At 33.4% G+C, this 16,644-nt stretch overlaps 2 protein-coding genes across 2 annotated transcripts; both read left to right on the top strand.

Moving 5' to 3' along the window:
• The first annotated feature begins 461 nt into the window (after positions 1-461).
• LOC131607726 (polygalacturonase inhibitor 2-like) lies at positions 462-1,939 on the top strand. Its single transcript, XM_058879695.1, has one exon. It carries the CDS (start codon positions 487-489, stop codon positions 1,513-1,515), a length of 1,029 nt encoding a protein of 342 aa, XP_058735678.1. The 5' UTR covers positions 462-486; the 3' UTR covers positions 1,516-1,939.
• A 13,134-nt stretch (positions 1,940-15,073) lies between these two features.
• On the top strand, positions 15,074-16,310 carry LOC131607725 (polygalacturonase inhibitor 2-like). The gene has a single exon (XM_058879694.1). The coding sequence runs from the start codon at positions 15,101-15,103 to the stop codon at positions 16,133-16,135; it is 1,035 nt and encodes a 344-aa protein (XP_058735677.1). The 5' UTR covers positions 15,074-15,100; the 3' UTR covers positions 16,136-16,310.
• The last annotated feature ends 334 nt before the right edge of the window (positions 16,311-16,644 follow it).

The following is a 16,644-nucleotide window of genomic DNA, read 5'->3' as shown; positions in this document are numbered from 1 at the left end:
ACCAGGTGTTCTCGTTATTTAAATTTTTGTATAAATTGCTTCACGAAAATGTGCAAAAATATATTGTTTTTCATTAAATAATATTAATCTTAATAATTGATGGACCAAATATAAATTTATTGAAATCACCCTTAAAATAAAATTGATTTTACTTAGATCAATTGATCCCACACAAAATTTCTCAAATAATAAAAACTAGTTCTCCATGCTGTAAGTACTGGTAAGAAAAATTGACCGGAAATTTTGAGATTTGATAGTTTTGCTCTAGTGATGAATTTCTAGATGACAAAAACATTAGTGAGTTGACTTCAAGCACGCAATATTTGACAATGGAAAATATTTTTCAAATGAGCTGTCACAAAAACCAGTTATTGAATAATGCAAGATCTTATCCTATTCTACTATGCTAGTAGCTACTACATCCACACATACAAGCCTATAAATATATGCCTGCAACAAGCCGCTCAAAAAAAGAAGTAGAACAAGATGATATCTTCAAGCCTGCATCAATTTCTTTCATACATATCACTTCTCTTTTTAGTTCTAACCACAAACCACTTCATATCTTCACTCTCAGAAAAATGTCACCCAGATGACAAAAATGCCCTCCTCCAAATCAAGAAACAACTTGGCAACCCAACTAAACTCTCTTCATGGGATCCAACCATCGACTGCTGCAACCGCACTTGGTGGGAAGGCGTCTCATGCGACACCGACACACTAACCTACCGCGTCAACTACCTCGATCTCTCCAACCTCGACCTACCTCAACCTGTCTCTTTTCCACCCTCCATCATCAACCTCCCTTTCCTCTCCTTCCTCTATATCTCCCGCATCCCCAATCTCGTCGGTCCTATCCCACCATCAATCTCCAACCTCTCCAAACTTCAATACCTCTATATCACCCAGTGCAATATTTCCGGTGAGATACCCAACACCTTCTCACAGATCAAAACCCTCATAACCATCGACTTCTCCTACAACAATCTCTCAGGTCCTCTCCCTGACATCCTCTCGTCTCTCCCTAACTTCGTTGGAATAGCATTCGACGGGAACAAACTCACCGGAACAATACCGGAATCATACGGATCGTTTACAAAGTCTTTTACCGTGTTGACTATGTCGCAAAACCGTCTCTCCGGGAAGATACCTACGTCTCTGGGGAAACTGAACCTTGCGTATGTGGACTTGTCACGGAACGCGTTGGAAGGTGACGCTTCGATGTTATTTGGATCGGAGAAAGAGATTCAGGCTAAGATATTGCTTGGTTGGAACAAGTTGGCTTTTGATATTGGGAAAGTTGGGTTGTCGAAGAATTTGCAGGCGTTGGATCTGAGGAACAATAAAATATACGGTAGGCTGCCGGAGGAGCTGACGAAGCTTCAGCGGTTGCATAAGTTGAATGTGAGCTATAATAACTTGTGTGGTCCTATTCCATACAACAGGTTTGATGAGTATTGTTATGCTCATAATAAGTGCTTGTGTGGTCCACCTCTTCCCGCTTGCAAGAATTGAATCAATCCAGCAAAAATGTTATGTGCTCTTCATGTTTTTCTTATGCTATTTTTTTTTAAAGGCCAAAAGAAATATTTAAATATCAGTCTGAAGTTTAAGTCATAAGTCATGATTGATCATTATAATACAATACAACTAAATGTAAAGTAATGCAGTACCACAAGTATTAAGCTAATAATGAGGTTATCCAAAAAGTAAAACTCATAATAGAAATTTGTTATACAGATAACAGAACCAGAGCAAAAATAAAAGACTTCAAAATTACAGAACAAGATTTCCACTGAAATCGACTCAGACAGAAAAAATTAAAATGCATAGTATAGCAGTTACTTCCAAACTCACTGATGCAATTCTCCACATCTGTCAATTAAACTTCCTGTCACCTCGCCTTAATTAGAACCAACCACAATCAAAATAACTTTGAATAAAAAACTGAAACACCAAATCAAGTACCAATGTCTTCGAAAGCACACTGTAACACAGGCGGTATTTTGTGGGCCTTAGGATTAAAATTGAACGGTCTAACTGTAAAGTTTAATAAACATATATAAACATATATAAACAATCATAACAATCAAATGGTTGAGATAATGTTTAAAAATTCTAGAGTTTATCAGTAGAAGATTGAAAAATTGTAACTCAGCGATCTTAGCACGGATCAACGATCCTACTACTGATAGAAAAAAATATATTTATTTGTGTACAATTATATACACATCCCAAAAATCATCATGTATAAAGAATGAAATTTTAAAAAATTTGCAGTAGAGAAAAAATTAATGGAGTAATAAGCAGTAACAGGTATCTAGGCTAACGTTAGGCTCTATTTTAAGAAGGGGTGAATGTGAATTAGTATTTTAGTAAACTTTTCATTATTATTACGCCATCCGTCTCATAATAAATGTCTTATTTGAGCAATGCGCGGTTTTTAAGAAAATGATTGGATGTATTGGTTTATTAATAGTAGTTGAATAACTTGAAAGTTAATAAATAGAGGTATAATAGTGGAAAAATAATAATGATTGATGCATTGGAATTGTAAATAGACAATTAATTTGAGACAAGAAAAAAAATGCAAATGAGACACTTATTATGAGACGGAGGGAGTAATAAATATTGATTATGGATATTAAGTGAACCCGACCCAAATCCAGTTAATTTTGAAAATTTAGACTTTTTATTAACAAGTTGCCAAGAAAAGCGCCGCCTAGTGTTTTTCCCCCAACGAGTTTGTTGCATAACTCGTTCGAGTTTACCGCGATAGACACATTTGATTCCACCTGAATCGCAGGACGGCAATGGGAGTTTGAGACGTTGACTCGTTTGATTCTACGAGTCAACTCGCGAGTTTGCATAAACTGGTTGAGATTACCCTGTAGTTACTATTTGACTGCAGGAAATCTATTTCTCGAGGATTTACAATCCATTGATTGATGGCGTAAATGAAACATGTTAATCTGCATTTTAACAAGATCAAATGACGATAAATCTTTTCATTGCGCCTTTTTCTTATGGTCCAGATGCAAGCAAATCAAGTGACGATAAATCTTTTCATCTTTACTCTTTTACTGCCGAACATACCTGCAAATTGTTGAAAATGTGTCAAAGCATAATCATGCATAAGAGTAATTGTTTTCAACCATGACATAATCATTTACCAAATATCTGATATCATTGGATACTCAAAAAACAAGTGTTGAATTTTCTCTAAGATCCTTTGTTTAAATAAGTTTTCTTTTGTTGGTATCCTGTTTAAATTTTCTCTTTTAAATGTGTTTCCTTAACTGACACGACTCACAATATAAATTAGATAATTTTAATAAACTTTGCACTAACTTTTGTAGTTTGTGAAAATTTAAATGACTTAACTGAGCATGGGTAGTGAGTGGAGAATATGCGACATATCATCTTAGAAGACACAAAGACGTAGTAAAGGCCTTGAGACTCACATTTGAGGCCAATTGTCCGTCTTGAACTCGTATCCTGCAGAGTAGCATAACTATTAGTAAATGAGACCAATTATGTCACTCCCACTCTTTTCGATATCAGTGTTATAAAGATGAGCTAGATGGTGGACCCGAATTTAAAGGTAATGATTTTGTAAGAACAGGAGGTGACTTCCTCTCGTTAATGAATTTATCTACAAAAGAGTGACTTTGCCTTTCAACAACCTTTTCTTCTCTTAATACACCAATAGTGCATGTCTTAAAGCATCTCCAATGCATGTTGCTTAGTTCCTACCTAAATGTATTAGTTTTGTTGCTTAACTTTCTTTAGCACTGAAACATATACACTTGGAGATCTAGTTGCTTAAAATTTTGTGTCAGTTGCTTGCTAAAGCAATATATGTAACTATGAGATGCAACCTAAGAGAGGGTGAATTAAGGTGCTCGATTTTTCTTGATTTTACTCAACAATTCTTAACATGTTATTTTTGACCGTTTTCATTTATGGAGGATATTTGACTAGATAAAATTTGGTCAAGCTTCTTTTTTCCTTGGGTAAATTTTCCTAGGGTTTCAAGTAAATCAATTACTTCTTTTATAAGAGACTCACAGTGCTTACATTCTTCTTTCGAAGTTCTAAGCTTAATTATCTCTATCTTGAAAGAACTATTGATTTCCTTAAGATATCTTAAGGATTCCTTAAGACAAAGGGTACACTCTCCCAGTTTAGCATTTTCTTCCTCTAATTGACCACTCATTCAAAATAGTTGAGCATAAGATGGTTTGATACCTGGAATAATATCTCCATCGTAGGATTCTTTTAAGCAAATTTCACCTTCTTCGTTGGAAGAGGATTCCTTCATATTTCTCCCCGAGATTAAATTCTCTTCTCCTCTTCTTTGTTTGAGTGTTAAAGAAACTTCTTCATCTTCTTTGTTATTCCTTGAATAAGATGGTCCTTCATTGGATGATGAATCTTTTGAGGATCGTTTAACTACTGAGTATGTTCTTTCGAAGGATTGCATATGAGTTGTATGATAAGAGTGCGCTGAGGATGATGATTCTTCATATTAGATTCCTTCATCTTTAAGTAATTGAACTAGATTTTTCAACTTTTCTACAATTTCCTTCTTTCTTGATTTTTCCTGAAATTCACGAAGGCTCCTATCTTTTGATTTAAGAATTGGATTAAATTTTCAATTATTAATTCTTAGATATTTGTTGGTAATACAATTTCTAACAAAATTTCCAATATTTATAAATTTAGAAAAAACATCCATGATTGGATCTTCATCATCTTTGCCTTGCATGTTCATATTCTCTTGTTCGATACTTGGAGAAACTCCATATATTATTTCAAGAGTATCTCATATTTCTATGGCGGTATTGCAATGATAACATGGTAAAATTTGCTATCATCTAGAGACGTTGTTATATCGCTCTTAGTTTTAAAATTTATCTCAAATTTTCTCTTTTCCTCTTCGACCCAAAGGGAATCGGGTTTATCTATTACTTCATCATTTACTTGACGAGTAGGGATAAACGGATCACTGACTATTATTTTCCACAATTCATGATTTATGCTTTAAAGAAAAATTATAAATCTAGCTTGCCAAATATCAAATCTACTATCATTAAAAAGAGGTGGTGTATTTAGAAAAGATTTGTCCAAAGTCATCTTCCTCCTGAGACGATTAGCCCTTAAATAAGAGTTAGACTTGAGACTTCACACACAAGAGGGAGTGAATTGTGTGGTCCAGAAAAAGTGGTTTTGAAAAACTTTGCGAAGTAAAATCAATGTTTAAAATATTTTAAATAATTAGCAGCGAAAAATAACTTTGTAGAAAATAAATGGTGGAAAATTAATGTGTTAAGAAAAAGAGAAGACACCGAGAGTTATAGAGGTTCAGTCAAAGATAAAATGACTTACTCCTCTCCGCAAGAACTGGTCTTGAGAGTTTCCACTAAACTTGAGAGCTTTTAATAGGTTGTACTCACTAACCCCCTTATTCAAGGAAATATGATTGACCTCCCACCAAACAACAAAAGACTTCAGAATATGGTCATATTAGTCTTCTATTCCAAATAGCATATCGAAGCGGTTAGTCTCTTTTTCATACGGTAGATTGAAGTGGTTAATCTTTTCTCCACAAACAAGAATCTTGGAGTTGTTAGTCTTCAAATTCTTAAATGTTGCAAGCTTTTATCACGTGTTGATCTCATGAACTTCAAACCTTTGTTTTACACGGGCTAACCAATAGCCTGTGAGATTTTAATACCGAGCTAATCCACGACCTTATCCAAACTTTTACCACGGGCTAAGCTTTAACCTAATCTTGGTTTTACCACGAGCTGACCAATAACCTAAAGAGATTTTACCATAGGTTAATCTTGAACCTAAACACGGGCTTGATTGCACAATCCCGAAATCAATGATTTTACGTGTTTAGCTTCTTTCCCAAACGAATAATTTTTAATTGGACAATATTCAACCAAGGTATAAAACAAACTCTTGATGAATTTTACAATTCTACCCTTCTAGAATTACACTTTATTCTCACTCACAAAATGACTTTTCTCACAAAGGCAGTAAGACTAAAGTATTTAGTGAGAGAAAGTAAAAAAATAGTTTAGAGAGAGATAAGGAGAGAGAGAGAGAGAGGGAGAGAGAGAGAGGGAGGGAGTTATGTCAAAATATGATTCTAGATAAAATGAAATGGGGAAAATGAAGCTTTATTTATAGGCTAGAGGTTGGCTCAAAAAGGAATTTCAAATAAATGCATTTTATGACAATCTAATCGATTGACACATGTTTACAGTCGATTAGAAGTTTTAAATATAATCGATTGTAAGTTCAAAAAAGAAGGAAAAGATATCTAGTCGTTGCACATCATTAAGGCGTTGTCCTAATCGCTTGAGACTCAATTTTGATCTTAGCTAATCGATTAGAAAAACTTGCTAATCGATTAGATATGTCAAAATTTTATCCGTCGCTATATTGACAGTTTCCAATTCATCTGGCACAATTTCATGATGTTTTTGAAAATATTTTCTTTGATAAAAACAATTTGAAAATGTATTTTAGAGTGTGTGTGTGTTTTCTCACCCCCGTACTGAGTACACGTATCGTACTCGTGATACTTTATTTTTTTAACATTATTCGTTTTCGAGTGAAATTTATGATTTTCTCAAATATAAATATAGTATATTCATGTATTTAGTTTCTTCCTTAATGTATCTTAACATTATTTGTTATTTTTTAAACTTATAATAGTGATATTTTATTGTGAACCTAACGTTTACATTTTATAAAAATACTTTATTTATTTATTAACGTATCAGTACCTCTCTCTCTCTCTCTATATATATATATATATATATATATATATATATATATATATATATATATATATATATATATATATATATATATATATATATATATATATATATATATATATATATATATATATATATATAGGGGACGACTCAAGTGAGAACACTTAGTTATTATGAGAAATGAAAACAATGAATCACGACCATTAAATTTGATTTTAATGGACTGGATTGGTTTCTCTTTCTAAGATCCTTAATATTTAATGGACTGGATCTTAGAAAGAGAAACCAATCCAGTCCATTAAAATCAAATTTAATGGTCGTGATTCATTGTTCTCATTTCTCATAATAACCAAGTGTTCTCACTTGAGTCGTCCCCATATATATATATATATATATATATATATATATATAAAAGGAGGGTTACATTGACTTCAAGAGTAAGTGCTGAACACTTACTCCAAATCTTAACCATTGATTTTCATTAATCTAACAGCTTTAATTAATTTTTTATGTTGAAAAATATTTCCAAATATAATTAAATTAAATGATCAATTAAAACCGTTAGATTAATGAAAATCAATGGTTAAGATTTGGAGTAAGTGTTCAACACTTACTCTTGGAGTCAATATAACCCTCCTCTATATATATATATATATATATATATATATATATATATATATATATATATATATATATATATATATATATATATATATATATATATATATATATATATATATATATATATATATATATATATATATATATATGAGGAGGGATCAAATTACACCCGAAGAGTTACACCACGAGTTACACTCGTTCAATAACCACATCTCGAATTAATATTTTTTAAATTCAACCGTTCGATTGAAACATAATATCATATAGATCATACCTATAAAGTTTGAGCTTAATCTATAATGATTTACTATATCATCAAGATATCCAAAGATTAACGTCAAAATGAACTTTCATATAACGTTAATTTTGATGTAATTCAATGACATAGTAAATCGTTATAGATTAAACTCAAACTTTATAGGTATGATCTATATGATATTATGTTTCAATCTAACGGTTAAATTTAAAAAATAGTAATTCGAGATGTAGTTATTGAACGAGTGTAACTCGTGGTGTAACTCTTGGGTGTAATTTGATCCCTCATCTATATATATATATATATATATATATATATATATATATATATATATATATATATATATATATATATATATATATATATATATATATTTTTTTTTTTTTTGAGGTGAGTTGACGGTAAGCTAGCATGCAATATTAGACATATTTGACAATGAAATGAAATATTTTTCAAATGAGTTGTCACTAAGACTATTATTCATGCCTCTTAATTACTGAGAAAATGGAAAAGGTTATGCATAAAAAGGATCACGGTGCTTCGATCTTAAATCTTGAAAACATGGTGCGGAGAGAAGTTTCAAAAAAGAAGATAGAGTTTTATAATATGACTTCACTAACCATTAAATACTATCTCTATCTGTTATGATGAAAGCAATGACATTAACATTAATATTTAGGTGAACAAAGACCATTATTTAGCGAAACAACGACTATTAATTAATTGATGTAATGTTTTTTATACTAAACAAAATTTAAGAGATCATAAAATTCTCATATTTATTAATGTGTAAAATAACGTGAATTCTCTAGAGAAATCTTCTAACTGGAACAAGAAATGTGCATAATGAGAGAATGAATGGTGCAAGAGTGAGAGCTTCTAATACGATAGAGTAAGGAGGACCTGCAAATTTAGCACTCTAACATTCAAGTCTGTGAAATTTCGTAGATATAATTTTAGGGTGAAAATGAGATAATACTTGTATTCAACGCGTGGAAAGGTTTATCTAAGTCATTTGATTGTAACTAATTGGCTTCGTCTCAATGAAGCTCTCTCCGTCCCTTTGTGTTTCTTGGAAAAGTTTTGGACTTAGCATTTGTGATTGAATTTGTTGCTCCGGGCCTCTGTCCGACCCAATACAATTGTCCCCAAGTTCTTGCAGTTGTTTGGAAACACTGGAATTGAGGTTCTCGGGCCACTCTCTATTTCACCTTGTGCTCCACAGGAGAATCCTTGCACTACAACGGTGGAAGTGAAAAAGTTCGGTGAGTTAGATTAGGTAGTCTACATGTATGGTGAGTGAGATTAGGTAGTCTTGAAAAAATGACAGACTCATCATTAAAACGTTTTGTACCGTAATTCTTACTTGTGGCTTCAGGTCACTAGGCTAGGGAGTGGTGATAATGCTTAGAGTGCATTAGAGTGCCTTTGAGTGTCGTTGTGATCTCAAGGTTGGTTTTCCATATCTTCTAAGAATTTTTTCATTATGGGTCGTAGATTTGTCTCCCCCCTCCCTCTCTCTCTCTCTCTCTCTCTCTCTCTCTCTCTCTCTCTCTCTCTCTCTCTCTCTCTCTCTCTCTCTCTCTCTCTCTCTCTCTCTCTCTCTCTCTCTCTCTCTCTCTCTCTCTCTCCTTCTTATATAAGGTAGCCCATTATTGCGAATGATTTTTTCACCTTCTTGCTCAAATCTAGGAAATTTCAATTTTTTCTTCTTTGGATTCAAGTTATACTTGTTTGATCGGTTCATCTCTCTCTCTCTCTCTCTCTCTCTCTCTCTCTCTCTCTTTCAGTTTCCTTCACCATTCTTGAGTCTCTAAGTGGTTTCTTATCATCTTATTTGCTTCTTCCCTCAAAGCCTGTCTAAGGTAATATTTCATTCTCTATTTATCTCACTCTTGTTGCTCTTATTATCTCTTTAGTCATGTCCAACCCAAGAATCCTAAACATGAATTCTGTGGACTTGTCTAACAAGGATGAAATAAGTGATGTCTCTTCGGGAACCGTAGTGATTCACCCAATGGTACTAGACACAGTTCCTCTGACGATTACACCATCTGCCAACATTATACTGAATAATGATGGTTAAGATTCTAGAAGGAGTTATTATGGTAATGATGAATCCTTTGGTCCTCAGGGAGACAAAGATCTAGAGGATCCCAGGTAGGATAACCTATTTAGACTTTACATTAGGGAGGTTGGACACGATTTATCTTTCCCCGAAGTGCCTGTGGTGAACTCATAGGATTACCAAAGTGACTTAAGGGTTTGCGTTATTTTAAGTCTTTTAGAGAAGTTAACTACTGAGATCTGTTGAAGCAGGCATAGCCACAAGCAATAAAATATTTGGAAATATTACTCTGGGATTTATCGTGTCCACAGAGATGGTGGAATGCCATTCAACAGTTTATATAGTTTCGAGCTTGGGTTTGAATGAATAAAAGTATAAAAATAGAAAATTAAATATGAACATACAAATAATTCATTCTTCGGAAAGATAAGATTTATCAAGCATTGCATATGATCTACTTCTCACAAACTTAAACTTATCGAACAGTTATACTCAACCTACGATACTCGTCTATGTCATCACGTATCTCTCACATCACTGTCCATCTCTAGAGCACCTACGAGATCAACTCACAACCAAGGTTATCTTTAACGCAAAGTTGCGAGAACATCTGTATTCTCGCATCAGTGATCTCTCGCGTCCCACTCAAACACGAAAGCATTAAGGATAGATACCCACAGTGAATGTTAGCTCTAAATCTATCTTCAGAGTTCAGAAACTAACAGATAATCATCTTAGATAAGGATTCAAGAAGTTTATCTCTAAAGTAACCCAAATCCCGAGCACAGAGAAAAAATCCAGGACAACAATCAACACAGATTTGTAAAGCAAGTTTTATATAACGCCATGGGCGACAAATATACATGAGTTTAAAGTAAATACATACATAAAACCCAACTATAAGAGAAAACACAAAGAGGAAGAGAAATGAACCGAAAATCTCCCGATTTATCAGCTCCGTTCGACGCTCAATCCACCTCTAATCATCCAAATGCAAGCTCCATATTTATTTTCTAACCTAAATCTACCAAAGAATGAAGTTGATGGAGTTTAGGACAAAAAAACCCAAAAACCATAACCTAGAAATGTCTCAAATGAAAGAATATAAACAAAATTATGCGCAGGTTCACTTAGCAAGCTCAGTTGGCTAAGCGAGCTACACTTTACTCCTAAATATCTAGTACAGTAACAGTAATCTCGCTTAGCGAGCTGACTTCGCTAAGCAAGCTCAGGAAAACTCTGCATCTCTGATTCTTGCCCGTGGAAGCGCGTTGGGAGTCTGCTTAGCGAGTTTCTCCAGAATTTCCATTTTATTGCTCCAAAATTGCATAATCAAAGTCGTGCCTTCGAAACTTTATTCCTCGAGACTCCGATATGCATAAATACCTATAAAACAAAGGAAAAACTACTAAACAATACATAAAACGAATGAAAACTCAAGTATACGAATATTTACACAAAAGTTGGGATTTTATTACAAAAACTATAAGAATAGAATCGATAAGTGTCACAATTATATACTCAAAATAACGATATTTCGGTATATATCAAGATCCCAGTGACGACGAGATCAAGAAGTATCTTGAATATCGTGGCCAGTCTAGAACTCATGGTCGTGATTTTTTGTGTTGTCAATGATTCGGAGAAGGAAACAAAATCTCTAACTTCTCGTCGATGTTGATCAATATCCCTGTATGGGAGGAGAGGTATTGAGCACGACCACCATCTTTAATGAGGCGTGTAGGTTGGAAAATGCTTAACGAGATGTGGGTCTATCTTATGACTGGTCCGTTTCTCATATGAATCCCAATAAGAGGTTATGCAGCTCCTTTGATGGATGTTCATTGCCTCTTCTCGAGTGCTTCCTGGATGGGTTTCAAACTTCCCTTTAACAACTTTAAAGTGGGGGTTCTGAATCATCTCAAATTTCCCCATCTCAACTAAATCTGGTAACTTGGCCATATATAATGGTATTTCAATACTACTACGAGGACATGGGATGACTTCTGACTCTGAAGTTATTATTTCACTTGTTCCACGTGCAACACACTTTTTCCCAGGAAGAGCGAGGGAAAGTAGTGCTTTCATTTTGTCAAGCAAAGACAAATTTTGACTTTTTTATAGCTTGGAGAACTTCAAATACCGGTATATTTTAGTCATCCCTTAGAGTCGTGATGCATACTCAAGTTTGTTTGTTCTCCTTAAATGCTACTTTCCTGCCCTCTGGATCAAGTTTCCCATATGTGAGGACAAATTTCTCAAGTATTTAAATTATAATCATTCTTAGAGACTCCAAACAATTATGTGATTCCACCATAGGAGTTGAAGTCGAAAGAAGAAGGCTTGAAGGTCGACCTTGTTGCTTTATGGGAGAGAAGTGGTCAAACCTTTAGATGTATCTGTGTCCTGACAAAAGAGACGATATGTGGAAGTGCAATTGCTAGTAGAGGCGGTCAGTAGTCAAGAAAGAAGAGAGATTTTTGGTAAGGAGTTGGAGTTAATTTATTATTGTATTCCGTTGTCGTCTTAGTATATGGATTAATTGTTTTTACATTATGTTTTACTGATATCATGGGTGTCATCCAAGATATAATCAAAATGAAGAAGGCATTAGCCAAGATTAAGCCTACTCATCCCTCTGATTTGACCGAAGGTGCTTCCGCACCGGAAAAAGATGTGGGTCTAGGAAAGAGTAATACGTCGAACCCGAAAGAAGCATATCCGTGTCTTGATAAAGAAGGCACAAGTGTCATCACCAATAAGGGTGGTAAAACGGGTCCAACCCATTTGGCATGCCAGTTTTTCCTGCATTTTAGTGTGGAGCGGGCCAAGGGTTTAGGCCCACACCCTCTAATATATATGTCCCACCCTGCCCCTTTTCAGACGCTGGAGGCTACCGTGTCCAACACTACAAGGAAAATTCTTCCAAGATGCAATTGTAAACACTTTCACAACGTACCACTAAGAAACAAACCTTCACTGTCCTATTGTTTCTTCCTTCTCTAATGGAAACAGACAACTCTTTAGTACTACAAGTATGAGTAATGAAGTCATTGAACGCCTCAAGACTCCTTCCTCCATATGGTAAGAGGACTTTTGTGCCCAACCCTAATCTTAAAAATAAGCTGGCATACATGATGTTGCAAAAACTTCTGTTATTTGTAACGATACTTGATAATGTGTAATGGTCCATGCCAGCGGTCACCACTAACGGAACCTTCGTTTAGAGATCCCTTCAAACTTCACATTATCTCAAAACCCTAGGATAAACTTTTCTTTCTTCAATTTTACTTCTAGTGTCCGAGGATTCGAGGAACTCTCTACTAAATGTTTCTTGTTCGACTCTTCCTTACCAAACAATCCTCCACTAACGGGGGAAACAAAGAGGTTTTTTGATGACATCAAGGTAGGTGCTCAGGAGGTGACTATGATATCGCAAAGTGTGTGAGATCGTTGCTGGTGAAATGCGACATTCAAACGAGATGAATCTGATGTAGAATTTTGTGAAAATCATGAGTTCGATACCCACATATAACACCATGATCTGAGGTAGAAAATAAATATGTGTGACGAGGGATTGAGTTCTCTAATGCGACAGTGAGAGCTTCTGATGCGATAGAGCGGAATGAAACTACAAGATTAACACATCAACATCCAAGTATGTCTCATTCGGCATGCGATGCACGGTCTGATCATATTTGACTGAAAAAATATTTAAAAGGGTTAAGATCAAATATGAATATAGACCCTCAGCAGAAAATACAATAGCAGCCATGTATGCAGAGTGACCCTTGATTGATTAATTGAAATGAATTTAAAATTCTATTTTTAAAAAGGAAATAATTACGATAATTATTCTTAAATCCTATTCTCAATAATTTATTGTACATTGTCTATTCTATTTATTTTAGCCTTTAGTAATTGATTATGTCGTAACTTTTACTTACAAGTCACAATTTATAGACATTATATTTTTGATATTTTAATTTTATATTTTGAATTAAATATTACTTTGTTCTTTTAAATAGACTAATTTTTATTTTTAGTACATCTAATTTATTTAAAAATTTTAGCCTTTCGAAATTTTTGCTATTAATTTATATTTTGGATTAAATATTGATTGTTCTTTTAAATAGATTGATTTTTATTTTTAGTATGTATCTTAATTTAAAAAATTTGACCTCTCTAAATTTTTGTTACTAATTTTAGTTTTTATCATTTAGCAAAATTTTATATTATATGTTCGAAAAATTAGAGATTAAATTGAAAGATGTAATATAACATGTATTTTAATTATATAATTTTAATTTTAATTATATATGTTCCAATTATAAAATTAAAATAATTACAATGGAACATATAAAATTTTAAATTTATGTATAATTAAATTATAATTTGGAATATATAATGTTTAAAATATTATTATAATTGGAACATATAACATAAAATTTAATAATTAAAATTATGAGATTATTTATAATAGTGTATATAAAATTATAAATTTAAAATTAAAAAAATGGATAAATAAAATTAAATAAATAAATTGTTTACGTGATTAAAATTAAATAATTAACATAAATTTTATATTATATGTTACAATTTAATCTTAAATATTAACATTTGAAACATATAATATAAAACTTGGTAAAAAGATAAAAATTAAAATTATTAGTAAAGATTTAGAGAGGCCAAATTTTTAATAAAATTTTGATACACTAAAATCATAATTAGTTTATTTAAAAGAAAAAAACACATATAATCCAAAATATAAAATTAAAATATCAAAAATAATTTACGAATGCAAATAAAAGTTACAACATAATTAATTATTAAAGAGTAAATTAAATAGACAATGTGAAATAAATTGTTGAAAATATCATATTTGAATGAAAATATAATTATTGTAATAGATTTTTTTTTAAATAGAATTTTCAATTCATTTTAATTAATCAGTCCAAGGGCCACTTTTTGGCTGCACACATGACTGCTAATGTTTTGGCCGCCGAGGGTATCAATATCCCGTATCTCCCTGAAGCTATCCTTGTCCATGTTTCCAAACGAATATCATACCGCACAAAAGTGTTTCAATTTCATAGATTTCTCATCTTGAGTTGATTGCAAGCTAGCCGAGCAACAATATTTGACAATAAAGTTAAATGCAAGCTAGCCAACAGTATTTGACCATAAAATGAAATGCTTTCAAACGAGCAGTCACAAAGACAATATTCATGCCTCTTAAAAATATAAAAACTATTATATTTAATTTAATAATGCAACATCTTATCTTCATATGACACATATAAACCTATATATATACCCCATCAACAAGCAACAGAAAGGAAGAAACATAACAAGATGATATCTTCAACCATGCAGAACTTCCCCTCATGCATACTACTTCTACTTCTAACCCTAACCGCAAATCTCTTCCTTCCATCACTCTCAGAAAGATGCAATCCAGATGACAAAAAAGCCCTTCTCCAAATCAAGAAAGAATTCGGCAACCCAACCAAACTCTCTTCATGGGATCCAACCACCGACTGCTGTAACGGCACATGGTCCGGTGTTTCATGCGACACCGACACACAAACCTACCGCGTTAACGACCTCGATCTCTCCGACCTCGACCTCCCTCAACCCGTCTCCATTCCACCCTCCATCACAAATCTCCCTTTCCTCTTCTTACTATCTCTCTCCCGCATACCAAACCTCGTCGGTACTATCCCGTCGTCAATCTCCAGCCTTACCAAACTCCGGTACCTCTACCTCAGCCACAACAACCTCACCGGCGTGATACCCAACACCCTCTCACAAATCAAAAGCCTCTTAACTCTGGACTTCTCTTACAACAAACTCAGCGGTCCCCTCCCTGACACTCTCTCCTCTCTCCCTAACCTCGTCGGAATCACCTTCGACGGAAACCAACTCTCCGGCTCTATACCGGAATCCTACGGCTCGTTTCCAGATACATTTACAGTCCTAACTCTTTCGAGAAACAGTCTCTCCGGCAACATTCCAGCATCCCTTGCGAAACTGAACCTTTCATTTGTGGACTTGTCACGGAACTCATTGGCGGGTGATGCTTCGGTGTTGTTTGGTTCAAACAAAAACACTCAGAAGATAGTGCTGGCAAGGAACTCGCTGGCTTTTGATATTGGGAAAGTTGGGTTGTCAGCGAACTTGAATTCTCTGGATTTGAGGAACAATAAAATCTATGGTACACTGCCGGAGGCACTGACGGGACTGAAGTTTCTGCATAATTTCAACGTGAGCTACAATAATTTGTGTGGTCAAATTCCACAAGGTGATAACTTGAGAAGGTTTGATGAGTATTGTTATGCTCATAACAAGTGTTTGTGTGGTTCTCCTCTTCCAGCTTGCAAGACTTGAATTGAATAATGGATCTCACATAACTATATACATAAATAAAGATGGTTGAAAGTTTAAATTTCAATTCTTAAGAATAAATGTATTGAGACGTGCAACTTAGATGTTTGAAATTGCACCACTTCTAGAATGTAAGCTTCTGTAAGCTATCTACAATAAAATAAAAATGTATTGAAAAGATATGTTGTATTATGTTTTAGATAGCGTGTTTGAACAAAATTTCATAACTAGTATTTTCTGTCACATTTAATATTTAATTTTTGAAATTTGTTCACTTTTAAAGTAATTATTAATTTAGATGACTTAAATGATAACATTGTTATACTAGTACTTAGACCCGTGCGAGGCACGGATTAAATATTTTTTAAGTAAAAAAATATTTTATAAACACTTATAATTTAAAAATTTTACTTATAGTAAGATTACTATTGAATAGATATAAAATGTCATTATTAAATAAAAAATACCACAAAAACATATAAAATTATTTAATTTATTAATAATTTATTCAT

This window comes from Vicia villosa, linkage group LG5 (assembly GCF_029867415.1).
Source record: "Vicia villosa cultivar HV-30 ecotype Madison, WI linkage group LG5, Vvil1.0, whole genome shotgun sequence".
Taxonomy (NCBI): domain Eukaryota; kingdom Viridiplantae; phylum Streptophyta; class Magnoliopsida; order Fabales; family Fabaceae; genus Vicia; species Vicia villosa.
This window is presented reverse-complemented; position numbering and strand designations above follow the sequence as displayed.

Coding starts and splice junctions, on each gene's coding strand:
- LOC131607726 (XM_058879695.1), top strand. CDS start 487: ATGATATCTTCAAGCCTGCATCAATTTCTTTCATACATATCACTTCTC.
- LOC131607725 (XM_058879694.1), top strand. CDS start 15,101: ATGATATCTTCAACCATGCAGAACTTCCCCTCATGCATACTACTTCTA.